Here is a 12,823-nt window from a genome sequence, read left to right as displayed (position 1 = left end):
TCCTAGAGAAGAAAAGGCAAAGCCTGTTAAAAATAATAATTATAAAATATCCACAACCAAATGTGAGCTTAAAAACTAACTGGAAATGTGCCGAGATGACTTCAGATGTAGTCATAAGATTTTTTAAATTTATTATTTATTTTTGTGGTCATAGACTGAAACCAACCATCAGCACTTCGGAGTCTGCGCACTCAGACTACTGGCAGGCGTCAGATGATCAAGCGAGAAGCGCTTAAAAAACAACAACATCCGCTTTTGGTTTTCAAAATCAGTGTCTCGATGACCTCATTGTGCAATAGAAATTCAAATTAGTTTCTAGTTCACATTGAACTAGTGTGGCAATGATTACAATATTATTATCATCATTAGTAGTAGTGGTAGTATTGTAGTATATATAACATTATTCCATAATATAGGTAATATTTTATTGAACTATTAAGAGTATTAAAAACAAAAAACAAGAATAAGTAGAGTATGATCACATGACCAGAGCAATAAACATTTAAGAATACAGTTCATATTATAAGTTCAAGATATTTAATTATGGAGAATTTAAAAAATAAAATAAATGTGAAAATTTATTTTATACAAGATCTGGCCAAACAATAAATGTTTAGAAACATTTAATTTTCTTAATACATTTCATTACACAAAAAAGTTAGAAATGATTTATTATGGCAAAAACTAAACAGTAAAAGAAAACATATACATAAATGTATGTAAAACATCCTCACAGGACCACACCATTAACATTAAAGCTTTTCATAACTTTGCGAAAAGAATACATTTAAAAATCTAATATATTCAGGTATAAAAATTGCACAAATAAATATGGAGAAAAAAAAAGCTCAAAGATTAAAAACATGATGATTATGTGACAATGATCTGTTTGTAACTTTGTAAATAATCAGACATTTGAATCTTTAGTGAACTAATCAAGACTTATTCATTGGAACCTACATCCTTTTTAGTAACCAGCGTGATCTGACTAGGAAGGATATTGTCAGGTGTTTTGTTTCCGTTTTTATATGGATGATCTTCCTAAAACATTAAACAAAGTGAATACTGGAAGTGTGATGGGGGTCTTGTTAATCATCCAATATAGGCTAATAGTTGTTCCAGCAGCTGCTCGGGGTTGACTTAATTTATAATTTGTTGAGTTAAACTCTAAAAAAGTGCGATAATTAAGCTAATTTTTGCTAATTCTGTTTGGGTGATCATTGTTTAAATGTATAGACTATAGTCAGATATTTGGATAACAGGAATGATCTCTGTGATGATGATGATCATAATCCTTATCCCTCTGAAGCTACTACACCTCTGCACCTCATCCTTTCAGTGGACTGTGTAAAAAGGTCCACTGAGCTCTCTCCTAGATATCTTCATACTTCCACAGGTATGTCATATGGACCGTTCTGCTTTTCATCCTCTTAATAGCTAATCTCACTTCCTCTTTAGTAATCGTTTGCACTTCCTTATTTACTAACTTTCCTCCTTCTGTTATTACCTCTCTCTCTCAGGAGCTCCTCAAACTACTTTATCTTCTCAGTGAGGAATCCAACCTTATAAGAACATTTAACAATGTTAATCTACAAAAGTGACTAAATACTAAAGGTTCCTGGCGTGGACATGTAAGGATTTTTAGTTAAGCCTTTTATTTTCATTTAATAGCATAATATCTAGACCAAAAAAAAGAAAAAAAGCTGACTTCACTTTGTACGATTACTACTAAGAAGATTTTATTTTGAAGGCAGGATCATATCATTTCCGATCCTGTTGATCTTTTGTGTACATTGACGCGGTGTGATCGGCATCCGGAGAAAGACAACGGCTCTTGGAAGCTAGAGACGAGAAATCGCTGATCTTTGTATTTGATGTGTACCTGCGGTGCATATTTTAAGGCGCGTTTGTCTAACGATCAGGGCTGATCCCAACAGGCCTCCCCTCGTCGGCTGAGCCGCCTCTCGTCAATATTCGCTAATGGGAGGTCGGCTAACTTGACGATGACGATGATGGTGATGATGATGATGCATCAGAGGATTTATCCCGGTGTCTGACTGAGATGGAGCCAGCGGCGCTCGAGTGGAGTCGCTTGCTAGCCAGCTAGCGAGCTAACGGTGCCCTCCGGGATTGAGTGTGTTCCCAAGCAGATCGCGTTTTATAGCTAAATGGGTGCAGCCGCAGTTTTATCGCGCAGTATTTCCACCTTTGACCCCCACGTTTGATAGCCCGACCATGCCGACCTGCAAATACTGCTAACTTAACCTCCTGGGTTGGGTACACGTGACAGCGTTTATCTCGCTCCAACAATTAGCTGCACCTTCGGCCGTCCTTGGATGCTTCAGTGACGGTAACCGGGTGAGTAACATGAGCTACAGGACTTTTACTACTCAATTACAGGGGTCGGGCTATATTCTGGATGAGGCACACGGCTATTGCACTTTGCAGGAGCCTCCAGACACCCAGCGTACGAGTTAACGTGTGTTATTGTCTCGTAAAACACTGGAGTGTTAAGTCTTAGCTTCCTATGCTGTGCGTGTCGGTCTATTTCGCAATAGTGCCAATATTTATTAACTAATCTCGTTATGCTAACTCACTCCACCGCTAGCTAGCATGTCATGAAGTACTCGACCGCGTCCTGAGCGGCTGGTCCTTTTATGGTGCTGTCTTTGCAAGGAAAACTGTAAAAGATTGGCCGCTAGCAGACTGTCGCTAAAGAAGAAGGAGCGGGCATATTTAAGAGTAAATCTTCATTATCAATACTGTGACTGCAGCGTCCAGGACGCGTGTGTTACATATAAATTCCGTGAAATAGCCTCAGCCGGTTAGCGGCAGACTCTGCTTGGTTTAGAGTGTGTGTACGGATGTGTGTGTAATAGCTATGAGTAAATTTGGGGATTGGTTCAGACAGTTTGTGTACAGTGAGGATAACGTGATGCAAGTTGCACACATGACTTGTTTCCTGTCTTGTGAAACAAGTCAGTAGGAGAGGCTAACTGCTGCCGTGCGTGTGTCCTTTTGCAGACGGTGTGTATCAGGATGGCACAGCTCTTGGATGGGGCCGGGAAACTGGTCTGGGTTCTCCTCAGATCCGTGCTCCGTTTCACTTTTATGTTCATCAACAACTGTGTAGCCATCCCATCCTACTGCTTGTACCTGATGCTGCTTCAACCCCTGAGAATATGGGACCGCTCCGTTTTCTGGCACATTGAAGGCATCATGTTCAAGTGGTTGCTGGCCATGGTGTCTTCATGGGGTTGGGTTGCAGGTTATACAGGTAAGATGTTTTTTTTTTTTTCCTCTTTTGTCATCCTGTGTGTGTGTGTGTGTGTGTGTGTGTGGGGATGATGGGTTCAGTGGTGACCATCTAATAATGCAGGAGCCTGCTCTAACACCAGTATGAGCTTCAAGTCTTTTCTTCACATAGGCCTGTTTTCTTCCAGGTCCTATGAGGTTACTTAAGAAGTTATTGCTATTGGGAAGATAATTTCAAAGTCTTCAAAAGCTAATAGAAGTATTCTGTTTGCTGTAGGGTAAAGTACACATTTTTAATGCTTAATGCATATAACATCAACCCAAAACCTGTTTGAGAGAAACAAATGCTTATTGCTGTGACTTAGATGTACTTACATGAAAGAGAGCGAGACAAGCATTGGCTAATACCGCCCAGCATCATGACAACTAAATATTGTGTAAACATGTTATTTAACAAACTTGGGGTTTGCTGAATGTCCTACTGTAAAACGTTGTAAAAGTTGATGTTTTGCATTACTGCTGAACCAAACCAAATCAAAAAGGGCATATTTTGCGTTGAAGCTGAACGGCCGTCATTTTCGCTTTGCATTTCATGTTTGATAGTTTTCACTGCTCGGACAGTGGTTGGCGAGAATTTGCAGAAAAATCAGCAAATTCCATGCAAACTACAGGTGAACTTCACAATCTGCTACTGGCCAAAGGAGTCACAGGTTTTCTGTGTGGTATACCACTTTGTGACCAACTTCACCTAGCAATAGCAAACTGGTTGTGGCATACACATTTTTCCATAGTGACCGATGGTTATCGTTGCGTCACTCGCCACGCTCTGGGCCGACATGAACGAGGCTTTAGCATTTGATTTCAAAGCACCTTCAGCAGGCACTTACGACTAGCAGAAGAATGCAATTTTTTCTGTAGCAACAGGTGGTTGCCAACTGGTCTCTTGGCCTGTGTAACTATGTTTTTATAATTTTTTTTTTTATTTATTTATTTTTTATATTGGGCATGGACTGCAAAATAAAGGGCTGATATCAGCATTTACAAAAACAGTATGGCCATTTATGATACTGATATATTTGTTTGTTTGTAATATCTTTATTATGATAAATAGCAGAAGCATTTTAAAATCCTTCCACACTAGTTTTATATATATTTATATAGTTTAAAACTGATGCAGCGTCACAGGTTGATGTAAGACAGTAAATGGGGTAAATTTAGTAATTTTTCCTCTTTTCTTTTTTTAATACCATTTGTTGAAAAAACGAGTCAATAAGGAAGCTATTTGTCTATTCTTGGACATTCCAAGTTGTGGAAACATGTTACCTCTTGCAGCTTCAGGTGTATGGTTAATTGATTAATAAGCTACTAATGTTTTGGCCAAATGATTCAATAAAAATAAACAGCTCGTTCAATTGATGTTTTATTGATCCCACAAGGGAAATAATTGTAAGATGGTGCAAAAACTTTTCTATATACAACAGTTCTTAAAAAAATAAAAATGAAGTTAAGTTTAAGAAGAGTGAAAAGTGTGACTGAGATTGTGCAACAGAGCAAAGAAAGAGAGATTGATTTTAAAAAGCTAAACTTTGCCCTACTTTCAGTAGAGCTTTTTCAAATAATTGTGGTTACTTGCTTTAATAACTGATTCTGTTTAAGTGGTGTTGTATTGAAATGCATTGCTTGCTGTTTATAAGGTTGAATATATTTCTTCTTAATTATATAAGAATTGTGCATTTGCAGACGGTTCATTTAAAGTAGCCGATTAAATTATAGATTAAGAAAACCTTTTTGTAATGATTTTGTGCTTTTCTTTGTCATTTCTATCAGTAAATGAATTCCATATAGCTTTTGGATTTGTAGTCGGACACAATAGGACATTAAAAAAGCGTCTGGTGCATTCAAAAAATTACAATGCACATTTTTCACCGTTTTTGACATTTTATAGGTTAATTAACTGAGAGCGTAGTTGCCAGATAAATCAGTAATGAAGCTAATTGTTGGTGTGCTCCACAAATGACAGATGGAGACAGAATATCAGACACACTCACCTGACAGACACGAATATCACAGGTCGTCGTTGTTTCCACTCGAATGGCTGGTTGGATATCTTGACGTGACTCAGGCTACAGTCGGGTTCATTTATATGGAGCAAAATGCTTACAAACTGCCAAGTGGTGAACATAGGAAGCAACAAGGCATGCTAATTAATAATTCAAAGCTTTCACTCTATAGAGCACCTGGACTTGCGTTGAGCAAAATGTATTGCAGGCTTTGATCGACAGGATTTGGAGTGAGATATTTGGCCATTAAAGTTTAATTCAGATTTTAAAGGTATGACATACACTGTAATTTGCAATCTGGTACTACTCATACTATGTATAGCTATGTGTACGTACTAGTATTTGTTCTGGATCTTTTAAAGTGATGAAAACCAGATAAAATGGGACATTAGTTACATTAATTAACTAATTAATTACATTGGGGCGATCGTGGCTCAAGAGTTGGGAGTTCGCCTTGTAATCGGAAGGTTGCCGGTTCGAGCCCCGGCTTGGACAGTCTCGGTCGTTGTGTCCTTGGGCAAGACACTTCACCCGTTGCCTACTGGTGGTGGTCAGAGGGCCCGGTGGCGCCAGTGTCCGGCAGCCTCGCCTCTGTCAGTGCGCCACAGGGTGGCTGTGGCTACATTGTAGCTTGCCATCACCAGTGTGTGAATGGGTGGATGACTGGTTGTGTAAAGCGCTTTGGGGTCCTTAGGGACTAGAAAAGCGCTATACAAATACAGGCCATTTGCCATTAATGCTTTGCAATTTCGAAATTTGAAAAATCACTTTAAAGCAGGGGTGTCAAACATAAGGCCCAGGGGCCAGAATCAGCCTGGCAAAGAGCCCACTGAACAGCTCTGGAAGTGTGAAGGAGTGTATAGATTTATGAGCGTTTAATTGTATTTTCTTAAGTTTTACATCTTTTTCTATTAATCATTCATAATATGCCAAATTAAATAAGTATTAGATAAAATAAATGATATGGTTTTTACAGTGGGTCCACAGAAAAAATACATTTTCTTTAAATGAATGAAAACTTTGTATTTAAGAATTGCTGCATTACAAATCACGATGGAGAGAGATAAAAAATGGCTTACTGAGTCCCCATTTTGATTTCCAGTCAGTTGAAACCTTACCATTATCCAGCAGGGGTTAATTTTTTTTCTTCAAACGTGTAGGTATTGCATTTGAATAGGAAGTTACATTTCATAACAGAAGACATTGTGTCATTTTGTTCAGTGAAAGCAGGGTGGCATTACCATGGCAACCGAGAGAGTCCTTTTATTTTTAACCCAATCCGGGATCTTTTTGTAACCCTAACCAAGTTTGTTGCAAATACCTAAACTTTACCAACGGATTCTTCACAATAAATAATTAATATTAATACAAATTTTACAAAATGTGTGAAACTCAAATGTGGTTGGACTGGACAGCTCCAGTAGGACTAACTTTGAATCGATTAGATATCAAGAAAAGACCAGCAGTCGGCGTTTGGTTAGTTTGAAATGTTTGCTGGGCAGATGGACATAAGCGCAAGAGATGAGCCAGCTATGATGCAACATTATTATTATTATTATTATTATTATTATTATTATTATTATTATTATTATTCTCAAAGTCTGAGTAATGTTATTGTTATAAAAATTCTGCTAAGTCAAAGATGTGGAGCTACCTGCTACAGTTTTACTTCTGCTTAAAAGCTATGTAAATATACTTGCATAGCTTTTAAGAATCCAAGTTATCATTATGCAGCTCCAATTTGGTCCGAGCGGTATAATTACAATTGAGGATGTTATCATTATGCAGCTCCGACCAAATTTCATTTGTGGCTTTGATGCTCAGACAGTTCTGACATGTGGGGAAAAAAAAAAAAAACATAAATGGGAAAAGACGGAAAAAGCATGAGATGAACTGTTCAGCGGGCAGTCCTGGTTGTCCTTTTGTATGTGACAGTCTGAATTTTGTGCTCAAGGGCACTGGGACAAGGTTGAGTCAGTTAGCACTGTTACCTCTCAACACAAAGCGGACCTGCTCAAACCCCGGTTCCCCGCATTGTCTTTGCAATCTTTTAGTGTGGACGATACAGCACTATTTCAGTGCTCTAGTTTTTGTCCAAGGTCACAGATTTCGACATTTATAGTCCATATTTTTCTTTCCGTGTTCAATAAATGTTGTAGTCTGATATCAGACTTGATCTCAATCTTAAATCGCACATTGCTTCTACTCCAATTTCTAAGGGAAGGGCAATCTGATTTTTTTTTTTTCCATAAATCTTCCCATAATTTAAATCAACATTAATAGAAAGCCTTGCAAGCAAAAGTGAAAACTGTTCAGCACCTTCATTTGCAGCAGGTTCAGTGGCCAGACTTTACGATGCTGAAAACAAGCGGGTATTGGTTGCTTTAAATGCTCCTGCTGTGGAGTCTAATCATTGCTGTTTGGCTAACAGTTGGACTCCAAATGGGCCTGTGGGTGACTGTGACTGTATTCATGATTGGTCTGCATACCATACTTAACATGATGCTGTGCTGCCCTGTTATGTGGGACTTTTGGCAAACAAATGTGTTGTAAACTTTGCTGTAGATTCATCGTAATAAACACTCTTTTTGCAGTTTTGTGTAATCGGCAGAATCCTAATTGGCATTTAATCTAACAATAAATTGGTCAGATAAGCCATGTTTTAAGAAACTGTGCAAAAACTATTTATGTACTTTTGGAATGATTTTAATTAATTATTTGTTTTTTGTCCAGTCATGCATCCTTTCTTATGAATGGTCTTTTTCCAGATTTTAGATGGTATCCATGGTCTGCACCATCATGACCTCACAAAATGTCTTTTCTGGCCATAACTCAAGAATTCATCAGTAATTTATGATGCAATTTCACATAAATGTTTTATTGGATGGAATGAAACGTTGCATTCTGACCGAAGCATTTAAGCACAAGATTATGATTTTATTTATACCAATTAACTGACAGCATACTGTTAAACAAGGAGTCCTCCTAGCTGCTTGTTTTTATCGATGATGTTCCTAAAGACTGATAAGTAAATATCATGGCGTATGATGGATATTATAAGTTGGAGTCTGTTCAGGCTGTGTTTGCAGTCCAGAAAGTCTACAAATATGTCAGGAAGGGCTCTGACAGATTAATACGCTGCAGTCTTAAAGCTATGCTTTTGGTTAACTATCACACATGACGGATGTTGCATCACCTCCTGTGGAGAAACAGAACAGTGGTGCTTTGTAGATATCGTGGATCATTTTATCAGTAACAAACACTCGCATGAGGATGTTTTGGTGATCACAGGGGCAGCTTATATGAAATTAAATTATAATTCCAGATTTTCTCACAGTTTGAGGGTGCAAGTGAAGGCTGAGGGTTAAAGTAGCTATGTTACTATGAGGTGAATGCACTCTTAATCTCTCTTTATTTTTTAATGTTTTTTTTTTTCTAAACTAGATACTCAACCGAGAGCTGCATTCTTTCCTAATTAATGGACAGTTGTGGGAATTTTGCACCTTTTCTGGTTTGTTGGCTGCTGATTATTCGGGTTGCAATAAAGGATGACATCAGCTTTAAAAATGTGACGACACTTCATGTACTAATACCATGTAAATGTTTGTTTTGTTCTGTTTTACTAGTATTAAGCAAAATTGAATAGATGAGTTTGTCCTGTAAAGAGGTTCATGCACCTCTCAAATGGCTGAAGTCAGGACAGAGAACATCTTTAGTGTGGTTATCAGCAGCTGGGAACATCATCTCACGGATAAGAGCAAAACTCACTCCACAGCATGTCCACTGCAATCATTACTCCATGAACTGAAACATCTGGAAACTCTGAAAGCTTATTATTTTGGATGGGAAAATATAGTCTTTTTGATTTAATTTGAAGCTTTATTTAAACTTACGGACAGAAGCCATTTTTAGTTTCCTATTTGCACATTATTGTTTTTGTTGAAATACTACTGGCACTTTAATTTGTATTACTTAAAGTGCAAAATATTAATTATATTGTAAGTAGAGCTGGGCGATACAACGATATGTATCGCGATATAACTTTTACTCGATAGAGAAATTAAGCTATCGCGATAGACCTCGCCGCTCTTGTCCTCAAAAAAAAAAAAAAAAAAAAAAAAAAGGTCAGCCAATCCAAATTAAGTAGCGCAGAGCCGAACCAATCACAGCCGCAGCGTCACGTCGCGTGACTTGTTACGTACAGCACAAGTGCCAAGCCGCATGTGTGTTTGTTTGGGAAGCAGCCAGCGGGTAATGGAGGAAATGAGTGTGCCGACTAGAAAAATCAACCGAGCGTGACCGAAGAGAAAACAGATGATGGTTGCAATGCCGGAGAGATTGTCGAACGGAAGAGCCATAGAAGTTCCGTAGTGTGAAGGTATTTCGGCTATTTCAAGTCTGACAAAAAACAGAGTAGCGTGCACTGTAAATTGTGCCGAAAACAAGTCTGGAAATACAATAAACTGGTGCATGCGTCACACTGTGCACCACGTTATTGTTTCAGTGAAATGAATTTCTACAATACTGTTACTGTTAATTGTACTCTCTGCAGTGTTTAAATGCTTACATATACACACAGTTACTGTCCCTCCACACATACGACTCGGTTCTGCTTCTATGCCCCAGCTTTGTTTACTTTTTCCCACCGAGGCTTCTAGACTTCTGATTGGCCAACATTTCTGCACGGTTAGGAATCTAGCGCCACCTGCTGCTTTGGCATGTTCATAGCAGCGTTTTCCTTCATTTCTGCCTTTATGTGTGGACGGGATTATTTTTTAAAACGAAAACGGAAAATCTCCGTTTTCAAAAATACCCGTGTACGTGTGGACGTAGCCTCAGTCTCTGACTGGAAGCGCTAATTCGTCATTCGGCTTTTGTCAGACTAAAGTAACTGTTAAAACTGTTTGAAAAGCTCAGCTATACAACAAGGAGAGATTGAGAATTTCCTTTTAGTTCTCAGTTTATTTGATATTGACAAAAGTTAGTCAGTTTTGTCTGTTCTTCTGTAAAACAAACTAAGATTTATTTTTAGAATTAATATTTTGTTTCTAAGTGGAATTGACAATTTAGTCTGTTTCGTTTGTTCTATTTTGAAACTTAAACGCTTTAGCGGCTGCCTTTTGTGTAGTTTGCAATATTTGCCTTTATTTATCTGAAAAAGTCTCATGTTCCTTAAGTACATCTACCCTGTTGAACTTATTATGGGAAATAAATATTTAAATCAAAACAAGCTGCTGATTATTTCACATTTTACTTGTGAGCAACGGCACATTTAAATCTTACAAATATAGTTATTTGGCTTATATCGTGATAGATATCGTTATCGCCTGAAATGAAAAAAACATATCGTGATATGAAAAAATCTCATATCGCCCAGCTCTAATTGTAAGGTATTCTCACATTTGGACCAGAGCAGAAGGACTTGCTGGTAGCACTGCAAAAGTGGACTGATGCTGCTTGGCATACAGTCTGTGTGAGCTCTCGTGGTAGTCCTGCAAATGTGCTTAGTAAAGTAAACCGTAAATCTGCTTCAACTAATGAAGGACTGGGCACCATAAGATCAACATAGTTCTAGTGATGTTGATAATAATGTTATTCCTCAGGATCCTCAGGCAGTAAGGTGAATCACCTAACATATTTCGATAAAAGAAGAAACTCAAAACTGATCCCAGTCTAACAGAAAAGGTGAATTGTTGCTGTGTTTTGGTCCTGCCGTTTGCATAGGTGTGGGCGGTTGGCATGCTCTCCCTGTACCTGTGTGGATTCTCTCTGGCTTCCTACAGTCCCAAAACATACATGTTAGATAAATCGGCTATAAGCATGAAAGGTTCTGTCTCTTTGTGTTAGTCCTGTAAAGGGACTAGCAACCAGGGTGTGCCGCTATCTCCTACCCTATCAGAGCTTAGCAACATCAACTAGCCTAGAAACAGCAGTTCTGACTCCAGAGGCACGTGTCAGGCTAATGGGCTCAGAATATATCAGTAGCTCAAACTTCTAATGATGAAATGACTTGTTTGAATTAGTAAATTACACAGTGCTGAAGTGCAGAGGACAGGAAACGAAAAGCAAAGACACTGATGCAGCTCAATGAGAGTATCACAAAAAGAGAAGTGGACAAGAAATTGCACCACTTTTTGTTTGTTTATTTATGTTCATGAAAGAGAATGACAAAAGGAAAAAGACGGTGCAAGACCTGTAATTAAGCTCGCGAGTAGTATTCACACCAAAGTGTTTGAATCCTTCCTATGAATCGTGTATTGAAGCTGTAATCTCAATAGCAGGGAGCCTGTTACTTTAACATTAACGTCAACAACTACAAGCATGCTATAAATAAGGTTTTTTTTACAGCATGTTTTGTCCTTTTATTTGTCTGCAGGTTTACGTTATGTCAGCAGAAATAAAGCACAGATGTGCTGTTATAGCTGCGACAAAGAGTGGCCGTTAGAATTCATTAGGCCACTTTTTACAGGATAAATCTTGATTGCCAGGACTTCCATGCATCAAATATGAACTATCCCGCTATTAAGAAACATATGTTAAGCAAGGAAGATGCCTCAGAAAGCCTCAAACGTGTGAACCTTAGTGCTCTGTGGAAAGTTGTTGTTGTTTTTGTTGTTGAAAGCATTGTAATTGTGTTAGGTCTGATCAGACTGTCATGCTCACAACAGGTGCATTAAAGCCAGTGGGATTAAGTTTTCATTTCATGTTGTGTGAGTGGGTTGACTGTCTGACCTGCGATGAGATCAAAGATGATGACTGAATGTTCAGACTCTGCACACTTGTTTGCTTTCGTCACTCTTTGTTCACCGGGAATGTGACGTTTCCAAGAGAAGCAGCGCAACTATATACACGGCTGAGTGTGTGGACTGAGAGAAATCGTTCAGAATTGGTATCTGTAAAAACTGTACCTTCATTAGAATTTATCACCATTTAAACACCATGTGTGCCGCATCAGTATGTTAGCAGGAGAAGTATGCAAACCACAGACAGTATAAACTGTCGACGTAGCTTTAGCTGGCCTTAAAAGATACTTTCCTAAGGATTTTATGGGCTCAGGCAGTCATTTCATTACTTGGGGGTCTTACTGGCTTGTCAATCACAAGTTGTTAGCCAGCGAGCGTGCAGCTTCACAATCACATTGAACCCTTGTTCGTCACATGCAGTTTCAAAAGACCAAGTTGGCAACACTGAAAACTTTCAACTCATGGGCTCATAACAAGACTCCACGCTGTCTATGTCACTTTATGCCACCCACACACCAAACTGCTTGCTAGCATTTATGCAGTCTTACAACTACTTAGTTGTGGTTATAGTATGATGGAAGATAATCTGCATCCATGAATTCAGAAAGCCCAGACCCCCCCCCCCCCAGTTCCAGTCATTGAAATCAGAATCTGTAAGTCTATAACTTGACTCTTTTTTTTCTTTCTTTTTTTTCGTATATGTCCCGCGTCTAACAAGGTACTTTCGGCTACTACCTCATTTGTCCAGAGGTCGCCACAGCAGAT

At 38.5% G+C, this 12,823-nt stretch overlaps 1 protein-coding gene across 3 annotated transcripts in view; it reads left to right on the top strand.

Moving 5' to 3' along the window:
- The first annotated feature begins 1,788 nt into the window (after nucleotides 1–1,788).
- lpgat1 (lysophosphatidylglycerol acyltransferase 1) overlaps nucleotides 1,789–12,823 on the top strand; it is a 64,840-nt gene continuing 53,805 nt past the window's right edge. For 2 of the 3 annotated variants that reach the window (XR_003274601.2, XM_026193997.2), the window contains exons 1-2: nucleotides 1,789–2,358; nucleotides 3,025–3,277. Coding sequence is in view for 2 of the 3 variants with exons in the window: in XM_026193997.2 (XP_026049782.1) it covers nucleotides 3,040–3,277 (238 nt within the window). In the remaining variant the exon portion in view is untranslated. Of the gene's footprint in view, nucleotides 2,359–2,633; nucleotides 2,743–3,024; nucleotides 3,278–12,823 lie in introns of those variants that run through there. The other variant, XM_080289805.1, reaches the window with a different exon arrangement.

This window comes from Astatotilapia calliptera, chromosome 15, assembly GCF_964374335.1.
Source record: "Astatotilapia calliptera chromosome 15, fAstCal68.1, whole genome shotgun sequence".
NCBI lineage: Eukaryota > Metazoa > Chordata > Actinopteri > Cichliformes > Cichlidae > Astatotilapia > Astatotilapia calliptera.
Note: the sequence above shows the minus strand (reverse complement) of the source record. Positions and strands in the feature narration are given on the sequence as shown.